Source organism: Triplophysa rosa, linkage group LG8 (genome assembly GCF_024868665.1).
Source record: "Triplophysa rosa linkage group LG8, Trosa_1v2, whole genome shotgun sequence".
Classification (NCBI taxonomy): Eukaryota; Metazoa; Chordata; class Actinopteri; order Cypriniformes; family Nemacheilidae; genus Triplophysa; species Triplophysa rosa.
Window position 1 is genome coordinate 7,120,853 of NC_079897.1, and position 21,913 is coordinate 7,142,765.

General features: G+C 41.6%; 1 protein-coding gene across 1 annotated transcript in view; it reads right to left on the reverse strand.

Annotated features, from left to right (window-relative positions):
* Positions 1-13,409: 13,409 nt before the first annotated feature.
* grik2 (glutamate receptor, ionotropic, kainate 2) overlaps positions 13,410-21,913 on the reverse strand; it is a 232,182-nt gene continuing 223,678 nt past the window's right edge. The window contains exon 16 of the mRNA XM_057340538.1: positions 13,410-15,694. Within this exon, the coding sequence (XP_057196521.1) occupies positions 15,530-15,694 (165 nt within the window). The 3' untranslated portion in view covers positions 13,410-15,529. The remainder of the gene's footprint in view (positions 15,695-21,913) is intronic.

The following is a 21,913-nucleotide window of genomic DNA, read 5'->3' on the forward strand; positions in this document are numbered from 1 at the left end:
CCATGAGGGCCGCTACGGCTTCCACCGCGGCTGCTGATGGGGTGGTGGTCTCCTCTTTGACATCTCCCGGGGGGGCCGCCGAGTGGGGGCACCGGAACCGGAGTGTCGAAGAGGACCAGGGCTGCTGGGAAGCAGAGGGTTTACGGGATCTCGACGGCCAGGGGGCGGCCGATTCGCGGCGAGGGAGGATATGCTTGATATCCTCTGTCTGCTCCTTTTACTGTCGAGAACTGTGGCTCGGCAGTATCACCAAACAGCCCCCCTTGCGAGATGGGTGCGTCGAGAAAGCTGACTTTCTCGCAACCCATCTGTGCAGGCTTTGGCCAGAGGTGTCTCTCCTGGACCACATGTGTGGACATCGCCCGACCCAGGGCCCGCGCGGTCACTTTGGTCATCCGTAGAGCAAGGTCGGTGACGGCGCGGAGTTCCTGCATAAGCGCTGGGTCGGTCTTACCCTCGTGGAGCTCTCTGAACGCCTTGACCTGCAGGATGGCCATAGCGTGGAGAGAGGCGACAGCTTGGCCCGCAGCAGAGTAAGCTCTCGACATCCTGGATGCCGAAAAGCCTACGTGCTTTGGACGGGAGTCTAGGTCGAGCCCCAAGGGGACTCTACGTATCCTCTAGCTGCCTCACTATCGAGGGAAGAAAGGGTGATGGAACTAGTTGACGTGCACGCGCCGAAGGGGGCGTTCCAGGTCGTTCTAAGTTCCTCATGCACTTCCGGGGAAACACGGCACTGGGGTGAGTACGGCATGGAGCCGCTCTCAAACCCGAGGTACCATGTATCCAGCCGCGAGCATTGGGAGAGGCAGTGCGGGCACTACAACCCAACGCCGGCAGCCCGGGAAAGCATGGCTGACATTTCGACGTCTGCTTCTTCCTGATCTCGACCCCCCCGAGGGAGGGAGCTTCAAGGAATCGTCGGAGTCTGATGCCAGTAAGTCACCCTCCGATGCTGCAACAGACATCTCATCATCACGTACCGTGTCCGATACGTGATTGAGGAATAAGACGGCGGACCGTCTCCTGGGGAACGGTCAGACGAGCAAGACGAGGTGCGAACGGTCCGCGAGCCAGTGGCTGACGGATTAGCGCTCACAGTAATCCTCATATCACCCTCGCTGCTCGCCGTAGCGGGCGGCAGGGCCATAGTCCTGCCATCACGGAACGGGAAGCAGACGAGGTGGTGGCTGAGCCCCGTGGGAACACAGCAACCCGTGACGCAACGTCTGAATCGTCAACCGCCCGCAGTGCGGGCAGGACGTATCCACAAGGGCTGCCCCAGCGTACTGGAAGCAGACCTCATGTCCGTCCCCCTCCTCGATGAGTGTGTTGCACCCACGAGAACAGCGGGACATGCCACGCTGGAGAAATTTGCTGTTTTAGAATGCAGACGGTGTGGCACCGTCTGCTAGCTCAAACACCTCTGGAACCGCCGAGACGCCCAGGGGAAGTCGCCGGAGGAAGGGACCGTCCGCTGCACCACGTCGTAGAACTGGAGTTGCTAAGTAGTAGCGAGAGTTGATCTTCATAAGCGAATGCTCCGAAGAACAAAAGGTGAATGAATGATGCACGCCATCTCCCTTTTATACCCGGATTTCCGGGGTGGAGTCCAGCATGCAAATTTCATTTGCCAATTTTCATTGGCCTTTTCTAAGTAGTCATAAGCGATTGGTTCTCAGGGACGAACCCCATCTGTCGGTTCGACACAACGTCGAGAGACCGACAGAAAGGGAACTGTAATGCACTGTTATGTGGTTGCCCTGCAGGCTTATTACAAAAACTTCAACTGGTACAACGTACTACATGTACAAAAAAGTATGAACATGTTAGCCCGGTTCTGTCAACCTTGCACTGGTTACCTATAGGAACAATACCAATAAGACAAGAATCAATACACATACGCGCATTTGTTGACTTCTGTTGGTAAACTGCTTCTTAAATAATTGGGATTATTTCTGTGAGCGACCTATAGGCTTTTTCGTCCTGGCACCCCAGCAGAATCAGATGTGACCAACCCCTTTAATCCTGACTTTATTGATAAAAGCTTTAAGGAGACTGTGTCGTTTTAACGAATAGTGATAAGCCATTGGTCAACCAATGAGTTTCCAATAAAACCTGATTATGAAAATCTGATTAACAAAAATTCTGATTATGATCAAACCAGAAAATAAAGTTATATCTTAAAGAAACACTAAAGATAGATTCGCCAAAAAACTTGCCAGATTTGCCTCAACTGCTCAGTGCAGCCGTAAACACACATGAACCTGACAAAGTGATGCAGATACTGGTGCACCCATCAAATTAAAAAAAAAGGTTAGAGAGAATAGCATATTGGCATGATACAACAGTAACACACACGCCCTTAAAAGAGAAACACAAACTGTAGTGCAAATGGAAGCCGAGCATCTCTGGATAAGCTGCCAGGGCCGAGCACCTCGGGACCTTATAGAAACTAACCAAAACAATCCAAGTTTTTTAGAACAGTGGCTACATTAACAAATAAACAGACATCAACCCACCAGAATATTCCATCATACCTTAGAAGTAATGACTTAAAAAAAAAGCAAGGTCATCACAACAACACAAACTTACATGTATTTGAAAAAAGGACATAATCGTCCTCTGCTTTTGGGGGGGGGTATTCACAAACCGGCAGAAGAGTAAATAAGTGAATGAAATAAATCATGAGAGCATTAGACTCGAAGCTCCTGGCAGACACATCCAAGAGATGATTCCGCTTGTGATTGACTGAATTTTAATTCACTCAAATCTAAGTAACAAACATAGGCAGAAATGTCGGCGGTGGGTCAACAAAGTGCGGGGACACAATCACATGTTTCTAAAAGTGCTGCGATGGCTGCTACGTACCTGGGTTCTAACACACGTTACTATCTAGGAATTGTACTATAGTTTATTAATAAATACTATAGTATACTAACATACTTCATTTTGGGAAATATATGACCTTATGAAGGACTTGACCCCTTCATATTTATTTAATAATTTATTCTTCAGAGTGTATTAAAAGTACAGTAAATTAAACAATTTTCCTTGTAAATGTCAACTGGAACTTCTTTAGATAGAAAAACACATGTTTTGATACATTTTCTCTGTGCCCCTAAGTTTTCTAATGTGCTCCTAAATTTTTGAATTTAGGAGCATGTTACATGTGTAACACATCTCTGCAGCCAAGCATACACATCACACATCTTGTAACTTACTAGTATAGTATTCTCTGCCTAAAATGTTAGGAACGGCAGCTATGCCAATCATTCTATATATGCTTGACAAACATCCATGGAAAATGACACCAGCCAATGCAAGAACTTCAGAGGATGCCAGCTCTGAGCTCTGAATTTACTATTTTCCATTTATTTAGATTTCTTGATTTGTCTGTGTTTTATGTCTAATCTACATTGTGTCTTCTGTAAAGCTGTTTTAGAACAGTGCAAACTGTGAAAAGCTCTATACAAATAACCTTGAATTGAGCAATCTATTAGTTTACACAAATCTATTTTACACTTTTTAATACACAGAGTATGGATGGGGGTCAGTAAATAAGTACAGTAGAACTACAGATGATGCATAAAATGAGAAAAGGCCACATACTCCTGCTTATAGAGAAGTTGGTGATTTGTCATCAAAACCCACCATAACCTACATCCAACAGCTCATAAACTGGGTAAAAAGATAAAGGCTGCAAGGAGATGCATTGCTTTTGTGTGGGGTTTTTTAAGTTTAGCAATACACTACAATAAAGAAAAATAACCCATTCACACTATTTTATTTGATCTATAAATCATTTTTACAATATGCATTTCTTTCTTTGCACAGGAAAGTTTTCTTTCTTGTCAGTACACTTACCCTACATAAGCATAAATGTCAATTTTGCCAGAAACAGAAGATTTGTTTAATGTTTGCACTGCCTCATTCACATTTCATCCAGGCAAGAAACAAAAAACTGACAATGTGAGTATATAGATGTAATGCCAGGAGAGTGAAACTAATAAAAACAGATCAATATTTTACATTTTTGGGTACATAGATATACGTACTGCACCAGCAGAGATACTGATGCTATTTCTGTTTTGCAGCACATGCTACCTTCAGAGAGTGCCGGCTCCCTGTGATGCTGTGAATATTTACGTTTTCAAAGCGTCCTCACCCACTCACCTTTCAAGTCATGCATGCATCTAATCCTCAGGTGCTTAAAACCATATCAAACTGGGATTTCTGTGCATTTCCAAGCGCATTTACCCCTCTGCTGGCAAGAGTTGCTACCCATGTCTGACAATGGCTGTGGCTATTGTGCTGGGTGTCTCTAGAGCTCTTGCTGGAGTGGCACTCAGCTGTAGGTAATCTGGTTATGCCCCATTAGGCTTGTGTGGGACAGGTTTAGCGTAATCTGTCATGCCCCACAGGGTTTCTGAGGACCTACCTCAAGTGTAATTTGGGATTATGTTTGTAGCACTGATGTTTTGGGATTCAGGAGAGAATCAACATTTGTGTCACTTTCTGTTCCTGTGACCTAAACTTTAAGATGCTTTTGTGCTGTTGGGATGTTTTAAAGAAGAGAGGGGCGAGCAGGATGAGCTGCCACACATAATCACTACAAGGTATTCAACCAAATATTCAATTGCAGAACACATTTGTTTTCCTTGTTGGCAAATGATCATGATCATGATGAAGAAATCAAATACAAATCAGACAAAGAAAAATATACATAAAGAATGTATGTATATCTTTATATACCTTTAAATTGTATCATTGCTGTATGACATATCGCTTTATTGCTCCCTGAACTTTGTAAGTCGCTTTGGATACAATCGTCTGCTAAATGACTAAATGTAAATGTAAATATAGTGGTTTACTGTATATCAGTGATCCTCAATTGGCGGACAGTCAATCCCAAAACAATTTGTGTCACTACCAAAACAACATGGTATCGACATGTTCGTTTTGGTAGTAATATTTAATTGATTGTTTTATATATGTCATAACATTCATAGTTTTACATTTTTGCTGACTGATGATATTTTCACTGATACAGACAAGAAAAGCACAAGAGACAGATAAAGCCAAAATCGCATAGTCAGAATCAGATCAGATGGGACCAAAATACTATCCCGTTCACCCAAAAATAAAAATTCTGTCATCATTTACTCACCCTCAAATTTTTCTAAACCTGTATACATATCTTTGTTCTGCTAAACAGACAAACATTTCATCGGTTTATGGTCTATAGCCTATACAAAAATAAAATGTTTAGTCAGATATATAGGCTAATATCATGAGGAATCATAAAAACTCAACCTTGTCAATTGTTGATCTGGCTAATCCTTTTTGTAATATAATTGAATTTACCTGAAATGTACATGTTAACAATTGCTTATGACAACAAATTGATTGGGCGCACTTTATTATATGTACATTTTCAATAAGTTACATATAAATATGGGCAAATACTCTTGCTTTTAGTGACACATTGATGCCCATCTGCATGCTCATTAAAACAGCTAATTAATAAATAGGATTTGAATGAATTATGAGAAGAATGCCCAGGGACAAAACTTACATGCAATATCTGGATTTTTCTGCTCCTCTTTGATAATTAGCCAATTAATTCTATGTGGCATGTAGGTTTGTTATCAGCTCCTGAGCTTTCCACTAGCCCTGGTGGAAGTGTAAAGATTAGCGGGCATCTGAACCCACCTTGTGTGAAAACAACCATCTGATAATAGAATAGCAGAGAATGGCCAGCAAGACCACACATGCAGACACAAACAAGTTTAAACATACACACAGACACTCAGCAGAGAGAGAAATAGCAGCCTTGTGGATCTATAACATAAAAAACAGCACAACTTTTTCTGACACTGAAATATTGAAATTGTTTTAATTACCTAGTTTTAGACACTATTAAATGTCAACACATTTAATAGCTGATTAAAGAACTCCTTAATATATGGTCCGTACACTGAAAAAAATAACTTGTAGAATTTACTTAATAAAATCCTCGTAACAATTTGCACATTTTTTTTAAGTAAAATTTGCTGCTATACAAGTACAACCTACTAACCAGAATAAAATAAATTTTACTTATTAAATACATTTAGTTTTTGTTAAAATATCAAGTAAGTGTTACTTAAAGTAAACCAAAAAAATGACGCTGAACAAAAACATGTCTTACTCAAACTTCATAAATCATTTACTTTCATATTGAAATACACTATTTTTTTACAACATAGATGGTCAAGTAAGAAGAGACTGGTGGTCTCTGTACTAGCATTAGCACAATTACAGCTCAATAAGTGAAATAACACACTTCATGACTGATAGCGTGCTTCCCTCAGCCTAGGCACAAGCACCGCTCTTCTGAACAATGGAAACAACTTAAAAAACCCAAACTTAAAAATAATACCATAACTCTCCTAAATCTCAAAGATAAATCAACAAAAAACATGACCAAGTCTTTCTTTTTACTGAAAACACATAAAATGACAGTTAATCTTAAAAAGTGCAATCAGATACAAAGCATGCTGGGAACTACAGATCAACTGCCAAGGTAGTTACGTAAATCTACAAAAATGATTTAGTCTCAACACAAAATAAAAAAGTAAACTTAATTTGACCAATTTAAATGGGTTTAACATAATAAAATTTAGTTGGATTTACTTAATAATTTGTTCAATTGAAATTACTCAAAGAAAATAATTAAAATCTCAACTACCAAAATTAGCAGATTTTATTCCCAAGATGTTTTACGTTATTTATACTCATTATTTTGTTAAAAACAGGAACATAATTATATTAAGTATATTTTAATCATTTATTTTCATAAAATCTACTTAGAAACATCATTTTTTTTTACAGTATATGTTTATTATGTACAAATAGCTACAATAAATGTATAACACTCTGTGTGTGTTCCCTGTGTATCGAACCCATAACCTTTGCATTGTACTGCATTTTACTGCACTCAACTTGTCATGCTCTAAAACTGTTAACTGTAAAGGTTATTGTGGGGAGCACACCGGTGCGCAATCAGCGTCTCCATAGAAACCGCCAAATCACACACACCTGCCGATCAGTCCACAGCTGATTTCCATCAAACTTACTGGATATAAGCCAGAAGATGGAAGGAGAAAGGGGAGTTGCTCTCCACGTCAACGAATCTCTAACACTTTGTTTCCTTGTTCACCACAGAGAGCGAGTGATGATCGGCAGGCTCCTTCACAAGGACACGGCAGACTTTCTCACCACTTCCGGAGCACGAGGCGAAGCGGATTCACCCCACACCGTGGACGGAGCTAATTCCCCACAAAATCTACTCACTGTCTTCTCTTAACACGGTGCATGTGTGAATAAAATTACCCTTCGGGGACACTGTTTAACATTCTCTGGACTGTCTCGTTACTCTACCCGCCACAGTTGGTGGAGAATGTGGGCACATTGAACGAGTACAAAGACTACGGATGAATAAAAACCCTGTCACTTTCTCTACAGATATCTCTCTCTCTCGTTTCGGACGAAGGCCAGGATGGAGGAAATTATACGCCGCCTCACGGAACTCTCTACTCGGCAACAGGGCTTCTCCGAACAGCTCGCCAAACGGCAAGAGCGGGTGGAACACTCGCTGGACATGTTACGGGAACTTCCCGCGACCAGAACACCTCTCCCGGAAGCTCGCTCCACAGCGCACCTGCATCTTACTAAATTGGGTGAGCTGGACGACATCGACGCTTACCTCCACACTTTCGAAGTTACCGCACTCCGTGAAGCCTGGGATAAGCGCGAGTGGGCGCGGCTGCTAGCTCCGCTCCTGACCGGCGAGGCCCAACGAGCCTACTTTGCTCTCCAGGCCCCCCAGAATGAGGACTACGACTCTTTGAAGAGAGAAATCCTCGCCCGAGTGGGGTTATCGCCAGTTGGAGCCGCCCAGCAGTTCCATGCTTGGGTTTTCGATCAAGCAGCAGGCGGCTCGAGTTCAGGCCGCCCAACTAACACGATTGGCGCATCTCTGGTTGCTGACGGGCGATCCCTCCGGGGCCCAGGTCGCGGTGATTTCGGTGTACGCTGCAGCTCGCAAGCCAGGTGCGTGAAGGGGGGTGGCGGGTTCTGTCGGCATCGGCTCGTCCTGGGGAAAAGCCAGCGGGGGTCTGTTGTTTGGTATTGAGGTACCCTCTTGCTGTCGCCAACCGCAGTTTGCCCTCCTGGGTGGAGGCAGGACTCTCTCTCCCGTCTCTCGGGCGAACGTTGCTTCCGCGAGCTCGAGGGCCTCCACTAGCTCCCGGATCGAGGTGGGGTCCCGCATGCCTACGGGAGTCCTGAGCCGGCGAGGCAGCGCGTGTAGCAGGCGGTCTATGATGACGGCCTCCACAACCTGGGCCCCACCCCACTCCCTACTTCTTGGTAAAGAACGGTCTGTTGTATTGCGTCGCACTGAGGCGGGGGGAGGAGAAACAACTGCTGGTTGTCCCAAAAGCCAAGACTGCCACGGTGATGGAGTTGGCTCATACCCACCCAATGGCCGGACACTTAGGCTCAGCCAATACCGCTCAACGTATCCGGGATTGGTTTCACTGGCCAGGGCTGGAGACGGAGGTAAAAAGATTCTGCCAAAGCTGTCCTACTTGCCAGCGGACCTCACCAAAGCGGGACCCCCTCCCCAGCCCTCTGATTCCCCTCCCCATCATTGAGGTAGCCTTCTCGCACATCGGGATGGACCTGGTAGGGCCTCTGCCAAAGTCTGCCCATGGCCATGGACACATATTAGTAATCGTGGACTATGCTACTCGATATCCAGAAGCCATCCCGTTAAGAAAGGCCACAGCCAAGGCCATCGCCCAGGAGTTGTTCATGCTCTCCACCCGGGTGGGGATTCCTGCCAAAATTTTGACTGATCAGGGGACCCCGTTCATGTCCCGGCTGATGGCCGACCTCTGCCACCTCCTTAAAGTCAAACAGCTCCGAACCTCCGTCTACCACCCCCAGACCGATGGCCTCGTTGAGCGATTCAATCAAACTTTGAAGAGGATGTTACGGCGTGTGGTGGCAGAGGATGGGCGCGACTGGGACCTCATGCTCCCCTATGTACTCTTCGGAGTACGAGAGGTCCCTCAGGCCTCCACCGGCTTCACACCTTTTGAACTCTTTTTTGGTAGACAACCTAGGGGCTTACTGGACGTGGCCCGCGAGGCTTGGGAACACCAACCCGCCCCTCACCGAAGCATAGTAGAGCACGTCCAACAAATGAGAGAGCGCATTGACCGCGTGATGCCCCTCGTTAGGGAACACCTTGTGGAGTCCCAGCGTGCCCAGAGACGGCTATATGACCGGCCCGCACAGCCCAGGGAGCTACAACCGGGAGACCGAGTACTCATCTTAACGCCCTCACCTACATCAAAGTTCCTGTCCTCCTGGAAGGGCCCCTGTACGGTCGTCGAGAAGGTAGGGCAGGTCAATTACCGGGTTCGTCAGCCGGGAAGACGGAAAGAAGAGCTGCTCTACCATATAAATCTCCTGAAGAAGTGGGTGGCCCCGCCGGAACACATGGCAGCCATCGCAGCCTCAGAGCCCCCGGTGATTCATATGGGAGAGCAGCTCTCCCCCGTCCAGAAGACAGAGCTGGGTGCCCTGGTCAGTCAATTCTCAGATGTGTTCTGCGAACGGCCCGGGCAGACCAGGATAGTCCAGCATGAGATCCGGACGCCCCCTGGCGTAGTCGACCGACAGCGGCCCTACCGGGTCCCCGAGGCTCGTCGACTGGCGATCGAGGAAGAAGTTACACGGATGAGAGACCTCGAGGTAATTGAAGCATCACGTAGCCCCTGGTCCAGCCCCATCGTCATGGTTCCAAAACCAGATGGCACTCTCCGCTTTTGTAATGATTTTCGCTGGCTAAACGAGGTTTCCAGTTTCGACGGGTACCCCATGCCCCGGGTCGACGAACTCCTCGACAGGTTAGGGTCAGCGCGCTTCATCTCTACACTGGATCTCACGAAAGGGTACTGGCAGGTGCCCCTCTCCCCCAAGTCAAGGGAGAAAACTGCCTTCAGCACCCCCTCCGGACACTGGCAGTACCGGGTACTGCCCTTCGGGCTCCACGGGGCACCTGCCACTTTCCAACGCATGATGGACATCCTTCTATGGCCCCATCAAGAGTATGCGGAGGCCTACCTGGACGACCTCGTAATCCACTCAGAGAACTGGGATGAACACCTCGTAAGATTGCGGAGAGTGCTGATGGACATCAGGAAAGCGGGGCTGGCCGCGAATCCGAGAAAGTGCCACCTCGGACTTGCAGAAGCACAGTACCTGGGTTTCCGCGTTGGTCGAGGGATAGTCCAACCGCAGGTCCAAAAGGTGGAAGCAGTCCAAAAGACCTCTCGGCCCATCAACAAAACCCAGGTACGGGCCTTCCTCGGGTTAACGGGCTACTATAGATGCTTCATTCCTAACTTATCCTCCCTAGCCAGTCCCCTGACCGACCTGACCAAAAAGGGGCAGCCAGAGAAGCTAATCTGGAGTGCAGGAGCAGAGGGGTCCTTCCAGACACTGAAACGGGCCCTAGTGTCGTCCCCCCTTCTACACGCCCCCGACTTTGGTTGCCCCTTCATACTACAGACAGATGCTTCCGACGTCGGCCTGGGTGCCGTGCTCTCTCAACAGAAAGGAGGAGAGGAACATCCAGTCCTCTACATCAGTCGGAAGCTCACCCCTGCAGAGTCCCTGTATGCCACAGTCGAGAAGGAAGCCCTTGCCATAAAGTGGGTAGTCCTGGAGCTGCGGTATTACTTACTCGGCCGAACCTTCTCACTAATGACCGACCACGCACCCCTGGTCTGGATGGCCAAAGCCAAGGACACGAACCCCCGTGTGACCAGGTGGTTCCTCGCGCTCCAGGACTTCCACTTTAAAATCTTACATCAGGCAGGGGCTTCCCATGGCAATGCCGATGGACTCTCAAGGTGGTGGTCAGGTTGGACATCTCGGTCAGGTACGCTTCCCCCTCCCCCTCATTCTCCTTTGTTTGCCCACAGATCGACACACCGGACCACAACGACGCTTGGGGGGGAGCACCGGTGCGCAATCAGCGTCGCCATAGAAACCACCAAATCACACACACCCGCCTGCCGATCAGTCCACAGCTGACTTCCATCAAACTTACTGGATATAAGCCAGAAGATGGAAGGAGAAAGGGGAGTTGCTCTCCACGTGAACGAGTCTCTAACACTTTGTTTCCTTGTTCACCACAGAGAGCGAGTGATGATCGGCAGGCTCCTTCACAAGGACACGGCAGACTTTCTCACCACTTCCGGAGCACGAGGCGAAGAGGATTCACCCCACACCGTGGACGGAGCTAATTCCCCACAAAACCTACTCACTATCTTCTCCTAACACGGTGCATGTGTGAATAAAATTACCCTTCGGGGACACTGTTTAACATTCTCCGGACTGTCTCGTTACTCTGCCCGCCACATTATATAAATGCAATCTGTAAGATTTATGCAATATCCAAGTCTTCTGAAGTGATGCAGTAGCTTTGTGAAGAAAAGACTATAAAGATTTTTCATTTAGTCATTTGATGTTTGTAGTCATTCAAGCACACGGGAAATGTATTTTTAATGCTATAGTGCCACACACTTTTCAGTTCACTTAGTTGAAAGCAGTAAAATACAGCACGCATCAGTGTTACCAGTAGAGTGGAAATGAGCAATTGTAATTTATAATTTGCACCTCTATATTGCAACATTTTTTGTTTCCTGCCTTTCCACATCTGATATGTTTTTTTTTTTTTTTTAACTCACCTTTGTATAAAAGTTTTGTATAAATGGTTTGTGTTTGCACATATGGCTGACATGTGTAACCGATCCTACCTGAACCTGCTCCGAGCGGGGTTCTAACTTCTAACCAGCGAGAAGTACAAAATGGGAATGAGGCACTCTAACCACGAGGCCACAGACACTAATAGGGGGTTCCTACGCGAATTAAGTTATTTGTGCGAGTGAATTATATACAAAGTCAATGCAAAGAAATAGACGCAAACTCGCGGCAGGCGATGTGAATGAGGCGAAACGGGCTGCAAACGTGCGTAAATCGCGTCTTCCGTGCAAGTTGAAAGAATAAAAACTCGGGCGAGAAATTTTCCTTGCACGAAAATAACGAACTATTCCCGCGAGTAATAAAGAGCAAGGAACTGAACACAACATAATGTAAATTGTAGTCTGGGAGTTAGCTGCACAGATCACACTAGGTGACATAATTAATAACACGTTAAGATAATGAATTATAATTAAAATCTTTACTCATTTTTGGCGCACCTAGGGATCGGCGGTGCCCCTAGCATTTGCCTACTCCAACTATGCAGGGCCGGCCCTGAACACAATCATTACCATAGTAACTCTGTCTGATCAAAGCAACATTCCAGGGTTATTATATTAATTATATTAAGTATATTCTACTCCTGAGCAAATGCTCTACTTGTCTGAAAAATGGTAACCACTAATATAACAAAAACTCTCTAAAATAACAACACAACAGAATAGCAAACATTAAGAAGTCTCCTGCTGTTCTCATCTTAAATAAAATGCATAAAACTTTATTTTGACATTTGCACGTGCTATAGGAGGAAAAAATGTTATAGGAAATCTAGCAATGTTGCTATGACTCAACACAAATGATTCATGCAAACCTAACTTGAATAGATCAAGTTGTATAAACATGATGTATTCCCATTACTGAAAGTAATTTTCAAAGTTGAATTGATACATGCTATAATGAAACTGTTTCAACTCAACTATTTTAAGTAGAATCATAAAATAGATTTGTTTAAAATAAAAACTATTTTCTTCATACGTACAAGTGCAAATATATCACATATTAAGGGTAGAGTTCTTCTAATGTTGTCCAAGGGGAATGTAATTTGATTTTAGCCAAATGAAATAAGAAAGGTTAAAAATAGAAACAATTATTTTCAAATTGACCAATGTGAAAATGCACTCTAAATAAATATATAAATATAAATAACACTTTTGTTTTAAAAAAAGCTGTAGAACTACAAATCTGTACACAAAAACAACAAAGGCAAAGCACAATGGTGTGTGGTAAAAGGGCTCTGCTCAAGGATAAAAAGGTTTAGTTGTTCTTACCTTTGCTAATATTTTATACATTTAATATTTCACTAAAATAACTATGTAGAAAAATAAGATTCATACACAACGAGGTAGCACAAATGTTGCAGCTGTAAGTAGATGTGAAACATCCTTGACCTGAATCCTACCGCTTTATCTGGGTCAGGGGTTCAACTTTAAGTGAAATACACATACTGGTAAATGTATACCTTCAACATACTGTGTGTCATTTTGGATCAAAACGTAAAGTAAATGAGAAACAAGACCACAGCAAAGTGTGCTGACTTTTTTAATGACTTCCTTTAAACTTGTGCATCAATTTTAGACAGTAAACTGTGTGCACTTATTTTGTTTTCACAATATGGTCGAAATTAGTTTTGTTTCTGAAAAAAAATCATTAAATACATCTTATCCATTTTAAACCATTTACACACAACGTCTCAGTACTGAGTACTAGCAGTCTATTAGAAATTGGGGCATCAAATAAGAAGCAATATTAGTAGTCAACTTTGTATATATGTATACATCACATTTCTGGATCAAGTTTATCATTTCTAGTTATCTCAAGTAAAAATATCTTTCTTTAAATAAGTTTCCTTTAACATGATAAAAATAGGATCTGTCCAAAATGTGTCACATCAACACATCCAGGCATGCTCAGCACTTGCCCCTCCTATGTGGACGTCAGTGTGCTCTGTCCACGTCAGGTATCGATCATCGACCCTGTGATATGAGCCTGGATGTCTTCAGTCACATGGGGCGTGTGGAAATGCATCGGTCCCAGGGGGGATTTCACAGGGTGGCCACCCTCGTATCGAGAGAGAGATGTCAATGATTGATTTGTGTTGATAAAAATTATTACAAAATGTTGATATTCTTTAATTGTACAAAACACCTTATTTTTATAGAAATCTTACATTTGCACAAGTTTATATGAGGACTCTGTTTCAGAAATCAAATTCACAAAAGTACAAACATGTAATGTCACATTCAAATGAATCTATTTGATATAAAAAAAACTGCCATAAAATTTTAATGAATAACTGTGTGTATCTGCAGTCACTGTGGCCATCATTGAAACAAATGTGAATGCTTTGATAATATATTGCAATACTTTTGCAAGAGTAATGTTGATTTATCCAGGTTTTGGAGAGTATTCTTACAAAATATGTCAAGAAAATGTAAGGTTCACATTTTACCTCAAAAATCTAATGAAAAAAAAAGATTTATATGTTGTTAAAAAAAACTGAAGCCCTATAATTTAAGGACTTCAGATTCACTGGATCATTTTCATGAGAAACAAATAAACAAATCTATCCCAAATCTGTATTTATGTAACATATTTAACCTAATTTATTGAAACCTATTTTTTTCATTTTGTAAAAAATATGTTTTTATTGTGTTAGTAGGTGAATTTTTTTGTTATTATTACTTAATCAAAACCACCCGACTGCAGTTTGATTGATATTACTTGTCACTGTCATCTCATTTACTGTGACCTATTAAAGATATCTCATTTAAATAATCCTTGGTTAATTGTTATGATACATATTTTTATAATTTATTGTTATAAATGTACTGAAATTAGAAAATTAAGCATATTAAAATGGGCCTCATTTTTTCTCTTTAGATTTTGGGGTAAACTGTGTACCAGACAAGTTATTTTGCAGTAGAACTCCTTCACTACATGTTACTTGAAGAATAAACAAAAGAATAGACATTTTCTGGCCTAACAAGGTGTTAGTACTTTAAAATGCAAGCAAATTAAAGTCATATATTGCCTGTTGTCCTGTGAGTCTAGGTGAGAAACACGGTTAATGGTTTCAGTGATATTGCTGTACCGCCTCAGTAAAGATTGTTGCAGACTGATTGTATCAGAGAGGTTCTGCACTGTCTGTGTATGTAGTTTTGCTCCCAAAAGTTGCACAAGTACTGTTTGTATTAAACATTGTTCTTTCTCTTGACCCTGCAAGTCTCTGTGTTCTTTCTAATGGACTTGTCTGCTCTGCGGGCAGACAACAGCCAAGTATGTCATCAAACCAAATAGAATATGAACATAATAAGCAAACAAACCACCTTCTGGCAAACACTGTATATTTGGATCCCACTGCATTAGCTGTGTGTATTTCCTGCGAAAAGTTACCCTGAACGCTGACACCCATCAGTCTCGGCTCTGGTGGTGATCTGGTGCGATGAGGTAACTAAAATTTTGTCCAAATTCAAGTTATTTCCACAGGAAATATGTTTCAGTTTCTGTTGTTGTTTTCCGTAACTAATTGTTTGAAATGAAATGCTTCCCCTCCCCGTATAGAAAATGACTTCTTCCCCAACCGAATTTCTCCCCCGTTATTTTTTCTCCTCCAAGCTCCAGAAAGAGCAAGCTGGTGTCCGTTTTAGGCCATGGTCTCTTTGCCTGGTAATCTGCGGTCATTGAAGGTATGCATGTTGATAACTTCATCTGTTTTGACTATGACGGGTGGTTGCGGCTTGTGTTTGAGTCGTTGCTGGCACTTGAGAGAAACCCGTAGCTCATCCACCATGGCACTGCAGAAGGACCTCTGTAAAGACAGAAACAGAAAAAGGTAAACCTAAAAAGGTTTAGAACCCCTGTAAATACACATACTGACACTTGCAATTCCTGTGAAGGTGAACGACGGGGTCAGTGGGGGCTGTAAAGGTGGTGGGGTGATGGGGTGTAGGGGGTAAAAGATAAGAGTGGAGAAGGAAAGTAATGAGTATGCTCCTGTCCATCTGGATGCACAACGCAGGCATCATAACTCCACAGCAGATTTCACTGCTTCCTCCTGCCAGGATGCTGCATGATTTATTAATGCAGATTCAAATCCTGTATAGCTGCATGGTCAATTAAACACACCCCTACTTTCCAACAAGAAACAAATGGTGATATTTTCAACTGCATGATAGTGAGGCAGACAAACATGTGATTGCCATCTCTGCTTTTCTCTTGGCAAATAATGCATACGCATTATTTAACAACCTCGTTCTTTACAGTTTAATGACATGCATGATTGTAATTTAAATTCAAAGTATACAGTGAACTATTAAATAAATAAAATGATTTATATTAATGTTTATAATTATATTGTGATTACATTGAGGTGGAATCAAATTAGCTTAAAATTAATTAACTGTTAGTGTTTTTATCTAGACATTTGTGAAAAGGGTGTTAAAATAAAAGGTGCTTTTTAGGCATTCACATCAGAGTGGTCTTACCCAAAGATCAGCTTTCTTCATAGCACCATCCTCCACAATAGCCAATATAGGAACATTAACAACTAGCTTATTACAAGCGCCTACATTACCCCTAATATAATTATATTTCTGTGCACAAGATTATTAGCTCATTTAGAAACTATGGGACAGGGGTGTCCAATCCTGCTCTTGGAGATCTACTGTCCGAGCCAATTAAATACACGTGCCTGATACATTTCAAGTAATTTTGAAGACCTTTATTAGCCATTTTAGGTGTGTTTGAGCTGAACTCTGGAGGACGGTAGCTCTCCAATAGCAGAATTTGCCCTCCCTGCTAGAGACAACTGCTAAAGAGATTCTTAAAATACCTCAGTTGTTTCTACTAGATATCAGTGAAATTAATTGAAGTGAAAATGGAGACCTATGCTAAAGCTTGTTGCTTCTAATATTACGTTTCTATATCACATTATATTTACATTTCTCCGGCAAACATTGTTTTTAATGCACCACTAAGACCAGCGGAGACACACTATTTTAATTCGCCAGACTTTAAACGCACATATACGCCAACCAAGGGTATTAAAAAGCACTTTTGGCATATAACTGTTTATGTGTGCTCAGGCAAATTGTGATTCTTTACAAAGCAGCATCGCCCTCCACTGGCCTGGCATGCATAATACAGCGTGCACTAAAAGATGAAATGACAGAAAATTGCATCAACATTGTTTGTGACAAACAAATCTTAGAACAGTGTCTCTTGATTTCATATATTTATTAATGTAGCAGACACTTTTTATCATAGCTGACTAACAAACGCAGCACCTCGGTGACACAAAATCAAATATCGTCGCTGTCGGGCAGAATCCTCGTATCTCCAAAACCGTTATTTTTCAGGAAGTTAAAAAAACTGCATATTTTTTGAGTTATTAAACATTGTATCTTTAAAGTTGGTATTATACCTTATATTGTTATCATATACTGTTGTGGGCCAACATTAACACAACATTTCCCCAAAACCATGTTTAATCGGAGATACAAGGTTTATAAATTGGGAGCAGGGAGATACGAGATTACGCTGTCATTGATAAGAATGGTACGGACACAGACATCGCTGCTGCCAGCAGTGTTCATCAAAGTCTGCGGTCGCGTTGAGCATTTTGACAAGAGACGAGGCTTTAAGAGCTAATGAAAGCTAATGATTGTGGTTACATACATCTTCCTAAACTCCATTATAAACGTTAGAGCTATGAGTGATGCAATACCAAAATAAAACTTTAAACAGGCTGTCTAATATAGGCGGAAATTTATCTGCACGCAAATAAAGTCAGCGGTCGCGTTGAGCCTCTTGACAAGAGAAAAGGCTTCAATTGTTAACCAAAGCTAACGACTGTGGTTACATACATCTTCCTAAACTCTATTTTAAAGGTTTAAGAACTATAAGTGATGTAATACAAAAAACGATGAGCTGACTAGGCTGTCTAATAGGCGGAAATTAGCAGAATCTGCTCGCAAATTTACCTTCGTGGCTCACGGACTTCCTTCTGCACCGAAGCATTACAGCTATCTATTTTTAACAAAACAGACCTACTCAAATGTATCTAACCTAACTATTTTCACTCATTATTGTCTAAAAAACTTTCAATCAGGAGACGTAATGCCGAGAAGCTCCCGCGGAGTGAAGAAGAGATGGAGTTACGAGACTTCTCAGACAGCTGAAGTGTCCAATGGAGTTAACAGATTTGCTCTCAAGATATTTTCAACACTTTAGATTGGTTAATAATTTGTAAAAATAACAGACCCACATGGGGACTGACCAATAGCATCGATTTGTGAAAAAATATTTTTTTTCATAAATTTGGACATAGGAGGTTTCCGCCCGACAGCGACGATATGCAAAACATTTGTATTTATTCTGTTTCTTTCAGATTTGATTCAATGCCGAACAAGTAGAAAAATCTCACATTAAAAGATGAGTGTGAAGAAACATATCAAACTGTGACTGTTTAGACAAAAATGGGACAAATGGTGAATGATGTGGCAGGAGCAGGACTTGATAACATATTATTGCCTGGAGTGGGACAGAATTTTGCAGAAGCAGGTGGGAATGACATACGTCCCATGCAGGTCTCTGGTTGGAACGTTTCTTAATGGTGCAGTGTCAAAATCACACGATTAGCGACTAGTCAACATCAAGCTTTAAGTGTTGCATTGTCAATTAGTTAATTTCTTTTTGCATCCCCTATTGTTGATCTTTTGGCTGCGGAGCATGCACTGCTCCTGCCTGGCTCTCTGCGAGGTGCGAGCTCGATAAATTGCCAGTCCCTCTTCTGCTGAGGTAGAGAGGATGCTATACTCATAGCTTGCATATGGGTATTGTGGAGGCTGTAGAGAAGTGCTCAGGCACCTCTCTACCCTCCCTGGCTTCCCCCTCTCTCTCTCACTGGAGCATTGAAGCAGGCAAATTTTGAGGATGCACCCTCCTCCCCCAGCCTTCATTTCTTCTCTGATCTGCATGAGAAGGTCTGTAGGTCTGGGAAGTGCCACACCACAGACCTTAAAGTATGTGAATAGTCAGGGGTAGAAAGATCAGGGATATGGGGTGATGCCCAAGGTGGAGCAGACACTTGCGTATCCATCACTGGCGTCATCTCTGAAGGCTCCCACATTGCCAACAAAGCCATGCAGTGCCTCCATCGGGTTCAGCCACAGACGTCTACCAGTGACAGAGAGTGCCAGGGGATGGCACAATATTTAGCTTTAACGACATGCTTGTTTATTGCTTGCTCGCTCTATCTGGTTCCGCGCCACTGGTTCTGTCATGCGCGAACCAGTGGGCGGGGCTGGAGAAGTAGTCGTTGATATCCTTTTTGTGGAGGCGGTGTTCAACCTATCTGCATTCCAGAACCTGCCGTTCGCTGGGCCTGGTGTCAATAACACATGTAATCTCAGTAACAAGGGCATTTTCAGTTCTGACACTTACATGATGTTCGCGTGAATACGATTCCCTCTTATATAACAAAAGCTTGGGTTAAAATAGTGATTTTAATTCATCGCCCCTTTAATGTGATATACAAGATTTGACAGAATTGAGCACACTCAAAAAATGATTCTTTGATGCTGTTCAACTTACATGAACAAATCACTTTCATTTAACACGATTGTATAGGTTTCTAGCTCAAACAAAAGAAGCTCTTTGGTTGAACATGATTTAATCATGGACAGTGGTTCCATATGTTTGAGTCATGTTTTCTTAACATGAAATTAGCATGTAGAGAGAACATGAATGAATCAAGTAAACTCAATGTGAAATGAATAGGTTGCATGAACATGACTGAATCAAGTAAACCCAAGAAGATAGCCTTCTGCACAACTCTTAAAACAGACGTCACAAAAACTCTTTAAAATGCCAACACAACAGAATACTAAACTCTAATAGCCTGATAGCAAGCAACCATTAAATCAATGTTAAAAATGATTGATTTGTCAATGTTAATGGCATTGAATCAAAATGTATTTTGCACCCGCAATTCATGTTGACAAAATTAAATTTCATCAAAACATTATTATGATCAGTGTTTGCTTTAGTTGGGACCTTGATTCTTTACTTTGTTAAGTCAGTTCCTCCATTCTTCTGTTCTCTTCCAATGCTTGTGATTTAACAAAAGCACATGTGAAGCATTAAAAAGTGATGTATCACAAGAGGACAGTTATAGTTGTTTGGTTTTATGGTGTGTTATAAAATGAAGAAGCTGCTTTAAATTTATAGTAAGATTGATGATTGATTGATGTGTTCTGGTCACAAATGCAAAATTTCTGGGGCAAAACAGGCGAAGTTTTTTTGACACGTTTAAACATCAACAGTCATCATACAAACCTCAACAATGGTGACAATCATCAAACTAATTCAGATAAACAGATCAACTGCAATGCATGCTGGGAGTCATGAATGAGTTTTGTACTATGATGTTACCCAGCATGCATTGCAGCATGAAGCAGTCTTTTGTTGATTGTCACCATTGTTGAGATTCCTATACTGATAATTGATGTCTAATTGATTCAACAATATAATTTTCTTCTATATTATCACATATTGTTAACAATAACACAACAATCTCATGAACAACATATCAACCCCAGTAACTTCACAATGACAACACTGGATCCTGCTGGACCCTCGTTTTCTTTTCAGCAACAAATATATAACAAGACGATTTCAATAGGCAAAGAACATAGAACATTAAAAGACGAATCAAGAGCCCAACTAAAGCAAACACTGATCACAATAATGGTGATTTGTTCTTTTACATGTTAATTTCATGTTGAGGTTATTTGATTCATTTATGTTCTTGCTACATTTTCGTTTCATGTTGAGAAAACATGACTCAAACATGTGAAACCACTGTCCATGAATCATGTTAAACCAAATAATATATTTTTTTGAGTGCAGGTAGGGTCCTGCATCTTCTAACTCACACTGCTTATGCATCATTGTCATTTAATTAGGCACAAAGAGATTACTTATTAATTCTATAATTTTGAGAATACTATAATTTTCTATGTAATTATATGTATATGTATAATTTTATGGTAAATTTATTTATTTTTCCCATAAAGATTCAAGTTTTTGTTATATAAATAGTTAAAAGAAACACTGCTGATTATTTAGTCTCTGGATATTTAAACATGACTGATGTTTTGTCATTTACATTTCTTATTTTTTTATGAGTAAGGTTTCTTAATGTTTTATGAGTAAGATGTTTTTATTTATTAAACCTGACGGAAGTTAGTAAAGCCACATTAAGTTCAATGTATTTAAATTTTAGACATTTTTTAAGAGTAAGTTCACTGTATTTCAACTAAACTTTGTCCAGGATACTTGAAAAAAGTAATTGGGTCAATTCTTTAATTCTGAAAACAAAACTTTGTACGTTGAAAATACTTGTAATTTTAAATAAACACAACTTAACATAACATAAATATTATTTTAAAAAATATTATTTTTTGCTGTTCTCATGCAATATATTTGTATTCTATGCATTATTCTTATTACGCTGATTCATGTCTTATTCACTCTTATTCCAATTGATCACTTCAACATTTTCTAATAAATTTCTAATACATTAAATTGAAAGTTGTTTCAGCAATGAACTACAGTATTCCTATACCTGTTAGAGAATTGCACTTATAGCAGCGGATAAATATTGTGGGTTCACTCCCCAGAAACACACATACTGATCAGATGTATAACATAAATGCACTACAAATTGCTTTGGATAAATGCATCTGCTAAAATGCATACAAGATCATACATAAAATAATAAAATAATTTGTGATAATGAAAGTTATGAAATTCTTCATAATTATCACACCTACATGCCCTTCCAGATCAGCACAGGTATACAGTGCCCTACACTAATATTGGCACCCTTGGTAAATATGAGCAAAGAAGTCTGTACAAATAAATCTGCTTTGTTTCTCATTTTGATCGTTTATTTAAAAACATCTAAAATTCCAACATTTCATTCAAGTAAAACAATTTGAAGTGGGGGAAAAAACACCAAGGT